The sequence below is a fragment of the Bufo bufo genome, chromosome 2, assembly GCF_905171765.1.
Source record: "Bufo bufo chromosome 2, aBufBuf1.1, whole genome shotgun sequence".
NCBI classification, from domain to species: domain Eukaryota; kingdom Metazoa; phylum Chordata; class Amphibia; order Anura; family Bufonidae; genus Bufo; species Bufo bufo.
In genome coordinates this window covers 474107242-474124688 of record NC_053390.1, presented here as the reverse complement: position 1 = coordinate 474124688, position 17447 = coordinate 474107242, and the positions used below count along the sequence as shown (strand labels likewise).

Here is a 17447-nt window from a genome sequence, read left to right as displayed (position 1 = left end):
GATCGCCTGTCATTGATCACCCCCCTGTCATTGATCACCCCCCTGTAAGGCTCCATTCAGACATTTTTTTGGCCCAAGTTAGCGGAATTTTTTTTTTTTTTTCTTACAAAGTCTCATATTCCACTAACTTGTGTCAAAAAATTAAATCTCACATGAACTCACCATACCCCTCACGGAATCCAAATGCGTAAAAATTTTTAGACATTTATATTCCAGACTTCTTCTCACGCTTTAGGGCCCCTAGAATGCCAGGGCAGTATAAATACCCCACATGTGACCCCATTTCGGAAAGAAGACACCCCAAGGTATTCGCTGAGGGGAATATTGAGTCCATGAAAGATTGAAATTTTTGTCCCAAGTTAGCGGAAAGGGAGACTTTGTGAGAAAAAAAAAACAAAAAACAATTTCCGCAAACTTGTGCCAAAAAAATAAAAATTTCTATGAACTCGCCATGCCCCTCATTGAATACCTTGGGGTGTCTTCTTTCCAAAATGGGGTCACATGTGGGGTATTTATACTGCCCTGGCATTCTAGGGGCCCTAAAGCGTGAGAAGAAGTCTGGGATCCAAATGTCTAAAAATGCCCTCATACCAGTTCCGTGCATCAGCAGGTTTCTCGGGTTGGTTGTCCTCAGGATCTACCACTTAAAATATTCTATCCAGTCTGACTGCAGTCATAGCTTATATAGATTGCCAATTCAATCTCATTCCCCCCCCCTCCTTCCTTACCCTTCCCCCCGGATCCCTTGTCTTGTCTCCCCCTGTTCTACCTCATCCGTCTAATATTGATGTTTGATGACTCTTTTTTCTTTGTACTGACTTGATATGTACTATTGTAATACCCACAAAATACATATACTCAAATGTAACTAGCTCATACTGCATGTTTTCAAATGTATATGGTTTTCAATAAAAACAAATTGAACCATAAAAATGCCCTCATAAAAGGAATGTGGGCCCCTTTGCGCATCTAGGCTGCAAAAAAGTGTCACACATCTGGTATCTCCGTACTCAGGAGAAGTTGGGCAATGTGTTTTGGGGTGTCATTTTACATATACCCATGCTGGGTGAGATAAATATCTTGGTCAAATGCCAACTTTGTATAAAAACTGGGAAAAGTTGTCTTTTGCCAAGATATTTCTCTCACCCAGCATGGGTATATGTAAAAAGACACCCCAAAACACATTGCCCAACTTCTCCTGAGTACGGGGATACCAGATGTGTGACACTTTTTTGCAGCCTAGGTGGGCATAGGTGCCCACATTCCAAAGAGCACCTTTCGGATTTCACAGGTCATTTACCTACTTACCACACATTAGGGCCCCTAGAATTCCAGGGCAGTATAACTACCCCACAAGTGACCCCATTTTGGAAAGAAGACACCCCAAGGTATTCCGTGAGGGGCATGGCGAGTTCCTAGAATTTTTTATTTTTTGTCACAAGTTAGTGGAAAATGATGATTTTTTAAAGAAAAATTTTCTTACAAAGTCTCATATTCCACTAACTTGTGACAAAAAATAAAAACTTCTATGAACTCACTATGCCCATCAGCGAATACCTTGGGGTGTCTTCTTTCCAAAATGGGGTCACTTGTGGGGTAGTTATACTGCCCTGGCATTCTAGGGGCCCAAATGTGTGGTAAGTAGTTTGAAATCAAAATGTGTAAAAAATGGCCGGTGAAATCCGAAAGGTGCTCTTTGGAATGTGGGCCCCTTTGCCCACCTAGGCTGCAAAAAAGTGTCACACATGTGGTATCTCCGTACTCAGGAGAAGTTGGGCAATGTGTTTTGGGGTGTCATTTTACATATACCCATGCTGGGTGAGAGAAATATCTTGGCAAAAGACAACTTTTCCCATTTTTTTATACAAAGTTGGCATTTGACCAAGATATTTCTCTCACCCAGCATGGGTATATGTAAAATGACACCCCAAAACACATTCCTCAACTTCTCCTGAGTACGGAGATACCAGATGTGTGACACTTTTTTGCAGCCTAGGTGGGCAAAGGGGCCCACATTCCAAAGAGCACCTTTCGGATTTCACAGGTCATTTACCTACTTACCACATATTAGGGGCCCTAGAATGCCAGGGCAGTATAACTACCCCACAAGTGACCCCATTTTGGAAAGAAGACACCCCAAGGTATTCGCTGATGGGCATAGTGAGTTCATGGAAGTTTTTATTTTTTGTCACAAGTTAGTGGAATATGAGACTTTGTAAGAAAAAAATAAAATAAAAAAATCATCATTTTCCGCTAACTTGTGACAAAAAATAAAAAGTTCTATGAACTCACTATGCCCATCAGCGAATACCTTACGGTGTCTACTATCCGAAATGGGGTCATTTGTGGGCTGTTTGTACTGTCTGGCCATTGTAGAACCTCAGGAAACATGACAGGGTGCTCAGAAAGTCAGAGCTGCTTCAAAAAGCGGAAATTCACATTTTTGTACCATAGTTTGTAAACGCTATAACTTTTACCCAAACCATTTTTTATTTTACCCAAACATGTTTTTTTTTTATCAAAGCCATGTAGAACAATAAATTTAGAGAAAAATTTATATATGGATGTTGTTTTTTTTGCAAAATTTTACAACTGAAAAATGTCATTTTTTTGCAAAAAAATCGTTAAATATCGATTAATAACAAAAAAAGTAAAAATGTCAGCAGCAATGAAATACCACCAAATGAAAGCTCTACTAGTGAGAAAAGGAGGTAAAATTCATTTGGGTGGTAAGTTGCATGACCGAGCAATAAACGGTCAAAGTAGTGTAGGTCAGAAGTGTAAAAAGTGGCCTGGTCATTAAGGGTGTTTAAGCTATAGGGGCTGAGGTGGTTAAAGGGGTTGTCCGGGATCAAGATTGTTTTTTAAAAAACAGTTGAATCACTGTTAATAGTGGATTGAAGGTCCCCCAGATGTTTTTAGGTATTTTTACACTTCAGCTGGGCTTCTACAGTCCCCCACCGATTGTTTACCTCTATCTTTATGTTTGCGGTAACTTCCAGCGCAGCATCGCGTTGTTTCCTTCGTGCAGCCGTATTCATATGCCGCCTCCTGCCGCAACTATTCCTCCCTCTTAGTCACGCCCCTAAGCGCCTCCTGGCTAAGTCCCTCCATCCTTGCCAAGAATACGCCCTGCCCGGTGACGTCACCGGACCAGAGTGGCGGGGCTTGGCGCAATGTGTTGCCGCCTAGTTTCCGCCCCTCAGTGCGCTCTGCATAATCACTGAGGCTGGCTGTGACGTCACCGGGCTCCCTGCGAAGCGGAAGCAGAGGCTTCGCTCTGCAGAAAGGGACCCGGTACGTCACTGAATCTTTGAAAAGTGGCACTTCCGGCAGAGAATTTAGGACAAGAAAACGGGGCATCAGAAAAGTCCTGCAAAGGTATGACAGGACTGTATGTAATATTTATGTGCTTGGTGTTCTCTTACAGCAATGTCCCCAATCCCGGACAACCCCTTTAAGAGTTATTCTAATTACTATATTTGTAGTTAGGAAGGAGTTTTCTCCGTTAATATGGTATCTACTTTACAACAGAGGGGTTTATTTTTGTCTTCCTCTGGGTCAACATGGATTGTATGTTGGACTTGAAGGATATGTGTCTTTTTCCAACCTTACCAACAATGTAACTATGTAATAACACATTTAACTGTAAACATATCAAAAGGATCCGTATTGTTCCATCCAATATTATTAATTTTCCATTTGGCAGAAAGAAAAACTTATTTTACAATACATAAGACAAACAGACGTAACAACTTATTCATTCAGAACAAGACAGCAGTGTACTTAAAGCCCTATTCAAAATTAGAAATCTCAGAGGACATACATAGACATTCTACATCACATTATTCATATAATGAGGAAAATGTGGAGTTAACGCAAATTTTAGATAAGATGATCAGAGTCAGGCATATCCCAACAGTTGGATCTAACCAATATGGTAGCAAATTTTACTCTCGCTTAAGGAGAGAATGTAATATTTCAGCGTTCTTTGCAGAATACAACTCTCAGTTTCTTTTTCTCCGAGACTGCTTTAATAGGGCAAACATATTTCAGTTCAGAAAAACCACCAGGATGTCATCAAAGGATCTGTTCAGAAGCAGATGAAGAAATATCTAAAAGCCTCCAAGCTGCATAAGGATTAAGTTCATCTTGATCTCGACAAAGAGCCCACACATAGAGCATGCGTAAAACTTTATCCTATAGGGGAGAAGAAAAAAAATAAAAAGTGTTTAAAAAGAATTAACAGAACTTTCTTCCATTGTTTACTTCCTACTGTTCTCCTAGTGAACATGTGAGACTATGTGGGATTTTATATGTCCAGACCTACTAAACACACAATCTACTTAAAATCAAAAACGGGGAGAAAATACAAACTCCATGCAGATATTGTCCCTGGTCGGATTTAAACCTAGGAACCCAGCGCTGCAAGGCACCAGTGCTAACCACTGAGCCACCATGCTCCCCATCATTGATTGATCACACAAAACGGCATCTGTCAGCAGATTTGTACCAATGATACTTTCTGACATGTTGCATGTGCACTAGGCATCCGTTTTGGTCCCATATTCATATGTGCCTGCATTGCTGAGAAAAATTATGTTTTATTACATGTAAATGGCTTTACACCTAGAGGCTCTGCTGTCTCTGCTACTGCCGTGTCCTCACTACTTTGATTGACCGGGCCAGGCATGTAAACGCGATCATGCCTGGCCCAGTCAAAATTTACAGGGCTTGGCAGTTGCAGAGAGCAGAACCTCTAGGTGCAATGGCAATGCTCTAATTGTTCCTAGAGGCTCATTTGCATATATTAAAACATCATTTTTCCCAACAATGTTGTCACATATGAACGTGGGACCAACACAGATGCCTTTCAGCCGTCAAGTGCAAATGCAATAGGTGAGACAGTTTTAAAGGTACAAATCTGATGACAGATGCTCTTTAAACGGAGTTGGGCCACTTTCTGAATACTGTTGACCAATGTGTTGTGAGATGCCTATGTTGAACTCACTAATATAATCATTGTTGAAATTCGGTGCCATACTCTATATTTCATAAAGATACATCCCCTTGTTTGCAAGGTCTATTGTGCTGTACACACAGAGGTTTTCTCCGTAAAATGGCTACTGATCGAGGGTTATGTGACCAGGCAAATCACCTCAATGTGATGTCTCTTGCACTCAAATACACTGCACCTGCCAAAGAGACAGAGACATAGCAAACAGAAAAGAACCAAATTCAACTTGGTAGTGTATAGTATACCTGCACACACACAGGGGGAGGTTTTGTAAGAAACTGATGAAGTTTTGCAGTTTTTGCCTCTTTCACAGTGCTCCGACTGTCCATTAAAGTGGACTGGGTGTTAAGCCCTGCCACTTTGCCAAACTTCCAGTTTTGACTATGAAGTCATGCTAGTGCACAGTTGGTCTCTGGCCGAAGATGGAGAGGCCGATAGGAAGAAGGCACTTATCTGCTTTCTATAGAAACTTGCAGATGTTTATGCAGTAACAGCTATAGACAAACTTCACCTTGCATATTATGGGTAACATGCCATACATGTCGGTGCAGGGAACAAAGCATTTTTGCATTCCACCGTATATGTCTGATAGAGGGGGCACAGGAGTGTCACTGTGCCCCTGGACTGCCGCTCCGTCCCCATTGACTACAGAGTTCCGGCGGCAGCACGGCAGCGCACGCCGAGAGGCATGCAGTACTTTTAGTCCGGCGGCCTCTCGGCGTGCGCTGCCTCCAGAACTCTGCCCCCATTACCCATTATAGTCAATGGGGACGGAGCGGCAGTCTGGGGGCACGCGTGAACTAGTGGCAGGAGTCCCCTGCCACTAGTGTGAAACTAGCTTTAGACAACATGGTCAATGTTGATGTGATGCAATCGCAGGAGGTGGATGGTTCCCATGTCACCTGGAAGCCTTATAAAGGCCTCTGAGTCTGTCTTGTCTGGGAGCCTATGAGGCACAGCCTCAGACCCTCCGAGGTTTAAGTTCTAAAAATACAAAAAAAACTTCTTTTTTTTTAAAATAAAAGTTTCAAATGAAATTCCCATAATCAAGACATTTACAATTCTAAAAACAATAAGGTATCCAATGATCTACCCCGTCAAGTGAATGCAATAAAAAATATAACTAAAAACTATACCAGAATAGCCATTTTTTGGTCACCTTGCCCCCCAAAAGTGATCAAAAAGTTGTATGTACCCTAAAATGGTACCAATGAAAACGTCACCTTATCCCACAAAAAACAAGCCCTTACACAAGACCATTAGGAGGGAAAAAAATAGATCTCAGGTAATGGTTGCACAAAAAGCTTTCATTGCATAAAACTAAAACTAAAATAAAAATAGACATACATGGTATTAATGCATTATTATTATTATTATTATTAAAGCGCCATTCATTCCATTGCGATGTACATCTGATAATGGGTATACATACATAATACAGACAACTGCACTAAGCATGAACAAGACGAGTTACAGACTGGTACAGAAGGAGAGAGGGCGCTGCTGATGAGGGCTTACAATCTACAAGGTATGGAGGAAGGACACATTAGGTGAGGGTTAAGTTGGTCATGGCGGTATAGTAGCAGCAGGGTCACTGGTTGTAGGCTTGTCTTAAGAGGGGAGTTTTCAGGTTTCTTTTAAAGGATTCCACTGTAGGTTAGAGTCTGATATGTTGGGGTAGAGAGTTCCAGAGTATGGGAGATGCAAGGGAGAAATTTTAGAGGCGGATGTAGGAAGAGGTGATAAGAGGAGAGGAGAGCAGGATGTCTTGTGAGGATTGGAGATGCCATGTGGGGATGTATCGGGAAAGTAGCTCAGAGATGTATGGAGGGGACAGGTTGTGGATGGCTTTATACGTATTTGTTAGAATTTTGAACTAAATTCCCTGGACAATGGGGAGCCAGTGAAGGGATTGGCAGTCCCCATAATGACCTGCTCTATACAAATATCACATGATCTACCCCATCAGTTGAATGCAGTACAAAATAAAAACAAACATTTTTTCAAAAATGCTTTGTGTAAAAGTAGCAAAACTTACATTTGTATCCCTATAACCGTACTGACCAGCAGAATAAAGTAATGTAACAAAAATTGGGATGCTTTTTCTTCTGTTACCCATTGTGAAAATAAAAGATTTGAGACTAAAACTACATTTAACTGAAGTATAATATAATTTTTAATTTCATGTTCAAAATCTTAAAAGATTCTATGAAGCACCTGTGTGGTCAAAACAATCATACTCCTAGATGAATTGCTTGAAGGGTTTAGTTTCCAAAATGGGGTACGTTATTTCTTTTTTACAATGTACCCTAGAAGCTCTGCATGACATGGCACCCGAGAAATCTGCCCTTCAAAAGTGAAATGGTGCCTTGCGGTGTGCCCATACAGCAGTTTACAATCACAATTTTGGGGTGCTTTTTCTCCTGTTACCCCTTGTGAAAATGAAAAATGTGAATTGAATGTCAATGTGAATGAAAAAAAAAATTATTGGAAAAAATTAAAATTTTCATTTTCACAGCCAAGTGATCTAAATTCGATTTAACGCCTGTGGGGTTAAAGCTCAGTACACCCCTCAATAAATTCCTTGCGGTGTGTGGTTTCCAAGATATGATCACTTTTTGGGGGGTTTCCACTTAGGGTCTCTTAAAACCAATCCAGCAAAATCTGCCCTCCAAAAGCCAAATGGTGCTCCTTCTCTTCTGAGCCCCGCTTTGAACCTATACAGCAGTTTATGATCAAATATGCGGTGTTTCTTTAAACTGCAGAATCAGGGTAATAAATATTGCTTTTCTGTTACCTTTGCAGTGTTACAGGAAAATATGGTTGCTTTAATTCCCATGGAACACTTAAACGGTTAAACTTTCTAAAATCAGTTTTGAATAATTTTAGGGGTGTAGTTTCTAAAATGGGGTCATTTATGTTAGATTTCTATTACGTAAGCCTCTCAAAGTCACGTCAACACTAGATTGGTCCTTATGTTTAATTTTGGAAATATTCTTGAAAAATTGCTTCTAAAAAAAAATAACTTTTGTGAGGTATCACTGTCTTAAAAGCAGAGAAGTTAAAATTTAGAAAATTGTGAGTTTTTCTAAAGTTTGGATAAAAAAAATATAAAAAGAAGGTAAAACATATCTACCCAAACCTACCACTAACATGATGTACAATGTCAGAATTGGTTAGATGAGTGGAAGCATTCCAAAGTTATTTGCTTTTTACTGTAAGAAAATAGTTGCATTATGCACTATTCTATACAGAATTTTTTTTAACCTGACCATACAATGTGAAAGTAGCAAACTGTTTTATTCTCCTGACATTAAAAGGGTTGTCAGAGTTATGGAAAAAAAAAGATATAGCACTGTAAATCTGATGGTCAACGATATATAGCTAAGCAAGTTTTAGGCAAAAAAATATCTATTTCCTCATTTACCTGGTTCTCTTCTGGCCCTTTGTTTACTTGCAATAAAAACAAACAATCTCTGCACCTTCCCCTGCACTGCCAAGGGAGTGAATACAAGTACTGCCCTGAGTGACATGTCTGCCTGCTGGGAGACTCAGCAGCATGTTGTATGTATAGAACTACAAGTCCTAGCTGTACAATGACACTGCTAATATACACACAGGATCTTCCCCCTACCTGCAATGTTCTGCAGAAATTCTCTTTCAGCTCCTGTGCCCAGCATCTGTCTCCTCACTGCCTGCAGCTACACAGTAAACACTTCAGCCCTGAGTCTGTGCTGCTGAAGAGGTTAAGAATCCTAGGAGAGAGCAATAAGCAGCAGCTGGCAGTGCAGGGGGGTATGGCCAGCACAGTGACGTCTGGTGCACAGATCTCTCAGGCTTGTGCACGAACATTATCAGAGCAGGGAGAGAAGCTGACATCACAGGTCATGTGACCCTCAGTGAAATCTGAGAAACCAGCCACTGGAGATAAAGTGAGTTAATTGGAAAGCTGTTACATTTGCCTAGTTAGAAACATAGAAAGATTAAAAAAATAAATCTGACAACCCCTTAAAAGTGCATGATGATGATCGACTGATAATATAAAAAGGCAGTGGTCCTGTCCAACTTTTTTCCAAATCTGCTCTGCTCCTGGATCTAGAACTGTGTTGGCATTACAACACTGCCTCCTCATTTTAGGCATTAGTGACGTTTACTAGCCCCATTAGCCACCCAGTGATCAGACACAAATGCAATATCTTATTGATAAATACTGAACTATCAATACCTATTATAGGGATACCCATGTAAGGATACTTTCACACTAGCGTTATTCTTTTCCGGCACTGAGTTCCGTCCCAGGGCTCAATACCGGAAAAGAACTGATCAGTTTTATCCTAATGCATTCTGAATGGAGAGCAATCCGTTCAGTATGCATAAGGATGTTCAATTCAGTCTTTTTGCCATTTCAGGACGGAGAAAATACTGTAGCATGCTGCAGTTTCTCTCCGGCCAAAAAGACTGAACACATGCCGGATCTGTCATTAATTTACATTGAAGTGTATTAGTTCCGGATCTGTCATTAAGTGTTCCGGCAAAACGGATCAGGCAAAATTTTTTTTATACCGGATCCGTTTTTCCGGAAGACACCGGAGAGATGGATCCAGCATTTAAATGCATTTGTCAGACGGATCCGCATCCGGATCAGTCTGACAAATGCCATCAGTTTGCAAACATTTTGCCAGTTTCGGCAGGCAGTTCCGGCGACGGAACTGCCTGCCAGGAATTCTTTGCCGTCAGTGTGAAAGTACCCTAAAAGCAAGGATAGAAACATCTGGTTTTCACCCTAAAATCTTCCGGACACAGGGCGTACAGGTACGCCCTGATGTCCTGGTACCTGTACGCCCTGTGTATTTCCGATCACCGCCGCGCGGCGGGCAGTGATCGAAACAAGGTGCCTGCTCAAATCATTGAGCAGGCACCTTGGCTAAATGCGCGGGGGGCTCCCGTGACCCCCCCCCCCCGTGTCGGCGATCACCGCAAACCGCAGGTAAATTCAGACCTGCGGTTTGCGGCTTTTCATGTTGCGGGCGGCGGTGGGGCCATCGGGTCCCCATGGGGTTGTAGGGAAAACCCGATGGCATGGAAGGCAGCGCGATGCCTTCCTGAGGCATTGCCGCTGCCTTCCTGTGAGTGGCCTGTGAGATCCAGCCCCCTGGATCTCACAGGCCGGAGGCTGTATGAGTAATACTCACTGTATTACTGATACAGCCAATATATTCCAATACAGAAGTATTGGAATGCATTGTAAAGGATTAGACTCCCAAAAGTTGAAGTCCTAAAGTGGGACAAAAAATAAAGTGAAAAAAAAAAAGTTGAAAAAGCTAAGTTTCCCCCACAAAAAAATTAAAAGTTTCAAGTAAAAGTAAACAAAAACGTAATTTTCCCCAAATAAATTTAAAGAAACAATTGGTAAAAAATAGGGTAAAAAAAAAAAAGTTAACATATTCGGTATCGCCACGTCCGTATCGACCGGCTCTATAAACATATCACATGACCTAAAACCTCAGATGAACCCCGTAAAAAATAAAAAATAAAAACTGTGCAAAATAAACCATTTGTCACCTTACATCACAAAAAGTACAACAGCAAGCGATCAAAAAGGCGCACACCCACCAAAATAGAACCAATCTAACCGTCACCTCCTCCCGCAAAAAATGAGCCCCTACCTGAGACTATCACCCCCCAAAAAATAAAAAAACTATGGCTCAGAATATGCACACTAAAACATCAGTTTTTTTGTTTTAACCACTTAAGGACCACAGGTTTATACCCCCCTAAAGACCAGGCCCTTTTTTACAAATCGGCACTACACTACTTTCACCGTTTATTGCTCGGTCATGCAACTTACCACCCAAATGAATTTTACCTCCTTTTCTTCTCACTAATAGAGCTTTCATTTGGTGGTATTTCATTGCTGCTGACATTTTTACTTTTTTTGTTATTAATCGAAATTTAACGATTTTTTTGCAAAAAAATGACATTTTTCACTTTCAGTTGTAAAATTTTGCAAAAAAAACGAGATCCATATAGAAATTTTGCTCTAACTTTATAGTTCTACATGTCTTTGATAAAAAAAAAATGTTTGGGTAAAAAAAAAATGGTTTGGGTAAAAGTTATAGCGTTTACAAACTATGGTACAAAAATGTGAATTTCCGCTTTTTGAAGCAGCTCTGACTTTCTGAGCACCTGTCATGTTTCCTGAGGTTCTACAATGCCCAGACAGTACAAACACCCCACAAATGACCCCATTTCGGAAAGTACACACCCTAAGGTATTCGCTGATGGGCATAGTGAGTTCATAGAACTTTTTATTTTTTGTCACAAGTTAGCGGAAAATGATGATTTTTTTTTTTCTTACAAAGTCTCATATTCCACTAACTTGTGACAAAAAATAAAAACTTCTATGAACTCACTATGCCCATCACGAAATACCTTGGGGTCTCTTCTTTCCAAAATGGGGTCACTTGTGGGGTAGTTATACTGCCCTGGCATTCTAGGGGCCCAAATGTGTGGTAAGGAGTTTGAAATCAAATTCTGTAAAAAATGACCAGTGAAATCCGAAAGGTGCTCTTTGGAATGTGGGCCCCTTTGCCCACCTAGGCTGCAAAAAAGTGTCACACATCTGGTATCTCCGTACTCAGGAGAAGTTGAGGAATGTGTTTTGGGGTGTCATTTTACATATACCCATGCTGGGTGAGATAAATATCTTGGTCAAATGCCAACTTTGTATAAAAAAATGGGAAAAGTTGTCTTTTGCCAAGACATTTCTCTCACCCAGCATGGGTATATGTAAAATGACACCCCAAAACACATTGCCCACCTTCTCCTGAGTACAGCAATACCAGATGTGTGACACTTTTTTGCAGCCTAGGTGGGCAAAGGGGCCCATATTCCAAAGAGCACCTTTCGGATTTCACAGGTCATTTTTTACAGAATTTGATTTCAAACTCCTTACCACACATTTGGGCCCCTAGAATGCCAGGGCAGTATAACTACCCCACAAGTGACCCCATTTTGGAAAGAAGAGACCCCAAGGTATTCGCTGATGGGCATAGTGAGTTCATGGAAGTTTTTATTTTTTGTCACAAGTTAGTGGAATATGAGACTTTGTATGAAAAAAAAAAAAAAATCAGCATTTTCCACTAACTTGTGACAAAAAATAAAAAAATTCTAGGAACTTGCCATGCCCCTCACGGAATACCTTGGGGTGTCTTCTTTCCAAAATGGGGTCACTTGTGGGGTAGTTATACTGCCCTGGCATTTTCCAGGGGCCCTAATGTGTGGTAAGTAGGTAAATGACCTGTGAAATCCTAAAGGTGCTCTTTGGAATATGGGCCCCTTTGCCCACCTAGGCTGCAAAAAAGTGTCACACATGTGGTATCGCCGTATTCAGGAGAAGTTGGGGAATGTGTTTTGGGGTGTCATTTTACATATACCCTTGCTGGGTGAGAGAAATATCTTGGCAAAAGACAACTTTTCCCATTTTTTTATACAAAGTTGGCATTTGACCAAGATATTTCTCTCACCCAGCATGGGTATATGTAAAATGACACCCCAAAACACATTCCCCAACTTCTCCTGAGTACGGCGATACCAGATGTGTGACACTTTTTTGCAGCCTAGATGCGCAAAGGTGCCCAAATTCCTTTTAGGAGGGCATTTTTAGACATTTGGATACCAGACTTCTTCTCACGCTTTGGGGCCCCTAGAATGCCAGGGCAGTATAAATACCCCACATGTGACCCCATTTTGGAAAGAAGACACCCCAAGGTATTCAATGAGGGGCATGGCGAGTTCATAGAAATTTTTTTTTTTTGGCACAAGTTAGCGGAAATTGATATTTTTAATTTTATTCTCACAAAGTCTCCCGTTCCGCTAACTTAGGACAAAAATTTCAATCTTTCATGGACTCAATATGCCCCTCACGGAATACCTGGGGGTGTCTTCTTTCCGAAATGGGGTCACATGTGGGGTATTTATACTGCCCTGGCATTCTAGGGGCCCTAAAGCGTGAGAAGAAGTCTGGAATATAAATGTCTAAAAAATGTTATGCATTTGGTTTCCGTGAGGGGTATGGTGAGTTCATGTGAGATTTTATTTTTTGACACAAGTTAGTGGAATATGAGACTTTGTAAGAAAAAAATAATAATAATTCCGCTAACTTGGGCCAAAAAAATGTCTGAATGGAGCCTTACAGAGGGGTGATCAATGACAGGGGGGTGATCAATGACAGGGGGGTTGATCAATGACAGGGGGGTGATCAATGACAGGGGGGTGATCAGGGAGTCTATATGGGGTGATAACCACAGTCATTGATCATGCCCCTGTAAGGCTTCATTCAGACGTCCGGATGCGTTTTGCGGATCCGATCCATCTATCAGTGGATCCGTAAAAATCATGCGGACGTCTGAATGGAGCTTTACAGGGGGGTAATCAATGACAGGGGGGTGATCAGGGAGTCTATATGGGGTGATCACCACAGTCATTGATCATGCCCCTGTAAGGCTTCATTCAGACGTCCGGATGCGTTTTGCGGATCCGATCCATCTATCAGTGGATCCGTAAAAATCATGCGGACGTCTGAATGGAGCTTTACAGGGGGGTAATCAATGACAGGGGGGTAATCAATGACAGGGGGGTGATCAGGGAGTCTATATGGGGTGATCACCACAGTCATTGATCACGCCCCTGTAAGGCTTCATTCAGACGTCCGGATGCGTTTTGCGGATCCGATCCATCTATCAGTGCATCCGTAAAAATCATGCGGACATCTGAATGGAGCGTTACAGGGGGGTAATCAATGACAGGGGGGTGATCACCACAGTCATTGATCATGCCCCTGTAAGGCTTCATTCAGACGTCCGGATGCGTTTTGCGGATCCGATCCATCTATCAGTGCATCCGTAAAAATCATGCGGACATCTGAATGGAGCTTTACAGGGGGGTAATCAATGACAGGGGGGTGATCACCACAGTCATTGATCATGCCCCTGTAAGGCTTCATTCAGACGTCCGGATGCGTTTTGCGGATCCGATCCATCTATCAGTGCATCCGTAAAAATCATGCGGACATCTGAATGGAGCTTTACAGGGGGGTGATCAGGGAGTCTATATGGGGTGATCACCACAGTCATTGATCATGCCCCTGTAAGGCTTCATTCAGACGTCCGGATGCGTCTTGCGGATCCGATCCATCTATCAGTGGATCCGTAAAAATCATGCGGACGTCTGAATGGAGCTTTACAGGGGGGTAATCAATGACAGGGGGGTAATCAATGACAGGGGGGTGATCAGGGAGTCTATATGGGGTGATCACCACAGTCATTGATCACGCCCCTGTAAGGCTTCATTCAGACGTCCGGATGCGTTTTGCGGATCCGATCCATCTATCAGTGGATCCGTAAAAATCATGCGGACGTCTGAATGGAGATTTACAGGGGGTTGATCAATGACAGGGGGGTAATCAATGACAGGGGGGTGATCAGGGAGTCTATATGGGGTGATCAGGGGCTAATAAGGGGTTAATAAGTGACGGGGGGGGGGTGTAGTATAGTGTAGTGGTGCTTGGTGCTACTTTACTGAGCTACCTGTGTCCTCTGGTGGTCGATCCAAACAAAGGGGACCACCAGAGGACCAGGTAGCAGGTATATTAGACGCTGTTATCAAAACAGCGTCTAATATACCTGTTAGGGGTTAAAAAAAAAACACATCTCCAGCCTGCCAGCGAACGATCGCCGCTGGCAGGCTGGAGATCAACTCTCTTACCCTCCATTCCTGTGAGCGCGCGCGCCTGTGTGCGCGCGTTCACAGGAAATCTCGGCTCACGCGAGATGACGCCTATTGGCGTTAGCGTAGCCTGGGGGAGCCGCCGCAATGACGCCTTTCGGCGTTAGCGTGGCGGCAAGCGGTTAAAAAAGCTGTTATTGAGTAAAACTTACATAAATAAAAAAAAGTATACATATTAGGTATCGCCGCGTCCGTATCGACAGGCTCTATAAAAATATCACATGACCTAACGCCTCAGATGAACACCGTAAAAAATAAAAACTGTGCTAAATAAACCATTTTTTGTCACCTTACATCACAAAAAGTGTAATAGCAAGCGATCAAAAAGTCATATGCACCCCAAAATAGTGCCAAACAGTCATCTCATCCCGCAAAAATCATACCCTACCCAAGATAATCGCCCAAAAACTGAAAAAACTATGGCTCTCAGACTATGGAAACACTAAAACATTATTTTTTTTTTTGTTTCAAAAATGAAATCATTGTGTAAAACTTACATAAATAAAAAAAAGTATACATATTAGGTATCGCGGCGTCCGTAATAAGTTGCTCTATAAAAATATCACATGACCTAACCCCTCAGGTGAATACCGTAAAAAAAAAAAAAACTGTGCTAAATAAACAATTTTTTGTCACTTTACACCATAAAAAGTGTAATAGCAAGCGATCAAAAAGTCATATGCACCCCAAAATAGTGCCAGTCATCTCATCCTGCAAAAAATGAGACCCTACCTAAGATAATCGCCCAAAAACTGAAAAAACTTTCAGACTATGGAGACACTAAAACATGATTTGTTTTGTTTCAAAAATGAAATCATTGTGTAAAACTTACATAAATAAAAAAATTGTATACATATTAGGTATCGCCGCGTCCGTGACAACCTGCTCTATAAGAATACCACATGATCTAACCTGTCAGATGAATGTTGTAAATAACAAAAAAAAAAAACGGTGCCAAAACACCTATTTCTTGTTACCTTGCCTCACAAAAAGTGTAATATAGAGCAACAAAAAATTATATGTACCCTAAAACTAGTACCAACAAAACTTCCACCCTATCCCGTAGTTTCTAAAATGGGGTCACTTTTTTGGAGTTTCTACTCTAGGGGTGCATCAAGGGGGCTTCAAATGGGACATGATGTCAAAAAACCAGTCCAGCAAAATCTGCCTTCCAAAAACCGTATGGCATTCCTCTCCTTCTGCACCCTGCCGTGTGCCCGTACAGCAGTTTACGACCACATATGGGGTGTTTCTGTAAACTACAGAATCAGGGTCATAAATATTGAGTTTGGTTTGGCTGTTAACCCTTGCTTTGTAACTGGAAAAAAAATATTAAAAAGGAAAATCTGCCAAAAAAGTGAAATTTGGAAATTTTATCTATTTTCTATTAATTCTTGTGGAACACCTAAAGGGTTAACGATGTTTGTAAAAATCTGTTTTGAATACCTTGAGGGGTGTAGTTTCTAGAATAGGGTCATTTTTGGGTGGTTTCTATTATGTAAGCCTCACAAAGTGACTTCAGACCGGAACTGGTCCTTAAAAAGTTGGTTCTGCGAAATTTCAAGATTTACTTCTAAACTTCTAAGCCTTGTAACGTCCCCCAAAAAAAAAATGTCATTCCTAAAATGATCCTAACATGAAGTACACATATGGGAAATGTAAAGTAATAACTATTTTGGTAGGTATTAATATGTATTATAGAAGTAGAGAAATTGAAACTTGGAAATTTGCTAATTTTTCAAATTTTTTGGCAAATTTGGTATTTTTTTTAATAAATAAAAATGTTTTTTTTACTTCATTTTACCAGTGTCATGAAGTACAATATGTGACGAAAAAACGATCTCAGAATGGCCTGGATAAGTCAAAGCGTTTTAAAGTTATCACCACTTAAAGTGACACTGGTCAGATTTGCAAAAAAATTGCCTGGTCCTTAAGGTCAAATAAGGCTGTGTCCTTAAGAAGTTAAATGGGTTTTCTGAGTTTTTTTTTAACCCCTTTAGGACACACCATGTCCCATTTGAAGCCCCCCTGATGCACCCCTAGAGTAGAAACTCCAAAAAAGTGACCCCATTGTAGAAACTACACCCCTCAAGGTATTCAAAACTGATTTTACAAACTTTATTCACCCTTTAGGTGTTCCACAATAATTTATGGAAAATAGAGATACAATTTCAAAATTTCACTTTTTTGGCAGATTTTCTATTTTAATAATTTTTTTCCAGTTACAAAGCAAGGGTTAACAGCCAAACCAAACTCAATATTTATGGCTCTGATTCTGTAGTTTACAGAAACAGCCCATATGTGGTCGTAAACCGCTGTACGGGCACACAGCAGGGCGCAGAAGGAAAGGAATGCCATACGGTTTTTGGAAGGAGGATTTTGCTGGACTGTTTTTTTGACACCATGTCCCATTTGAAGCCCCCCTAGAGTAGAAACTCCAAAAAAGTGACCCCATTTTAGAAACTACGGGATAGGGTAGAAGTTTTGTTGGTACTATTTTAGGGTACATATAATTTTTGGTTGCTCTATATTACACTTTTTGTGAGGCAAGGTAACAAGAAATAGCTGTTTTGTCACCGTTTTTACTTGAAACTTTTAATTTTTTGGGGGGAATACTTTTTTTTTCCAACTTTTTCTTCACTTA

General features: G+C 41.1%; 1 protein-coding gene across 2 annotated transcripts in view; it reads right to left on the bottom strand.

The window, feature by feature from the left end:
• Window positions 1-3685: 3685 nt before the first annotated feature.
• TIMM44 (translocase of inner mitochondrial membrane 44) overlaps window positions 3686-17447 on the bottom strand; it is a 262338-nt gene continuing 248576 nt past the window's right edge. For both annotated transcript variants that reach the window (XM_040417742.1, XM_040417741.1), the window contains one exon: window positions 3686-4200. In XM_040417742.1, coding sequence (XP_040273676.1) covers window positions 4081-4200 — 120 coding nt within the window. In that variant the 3' untranslated portion in view covers window positions 3686-4080. The remainder of the gene's footprint in view (window positions 4201-17447) is intronic.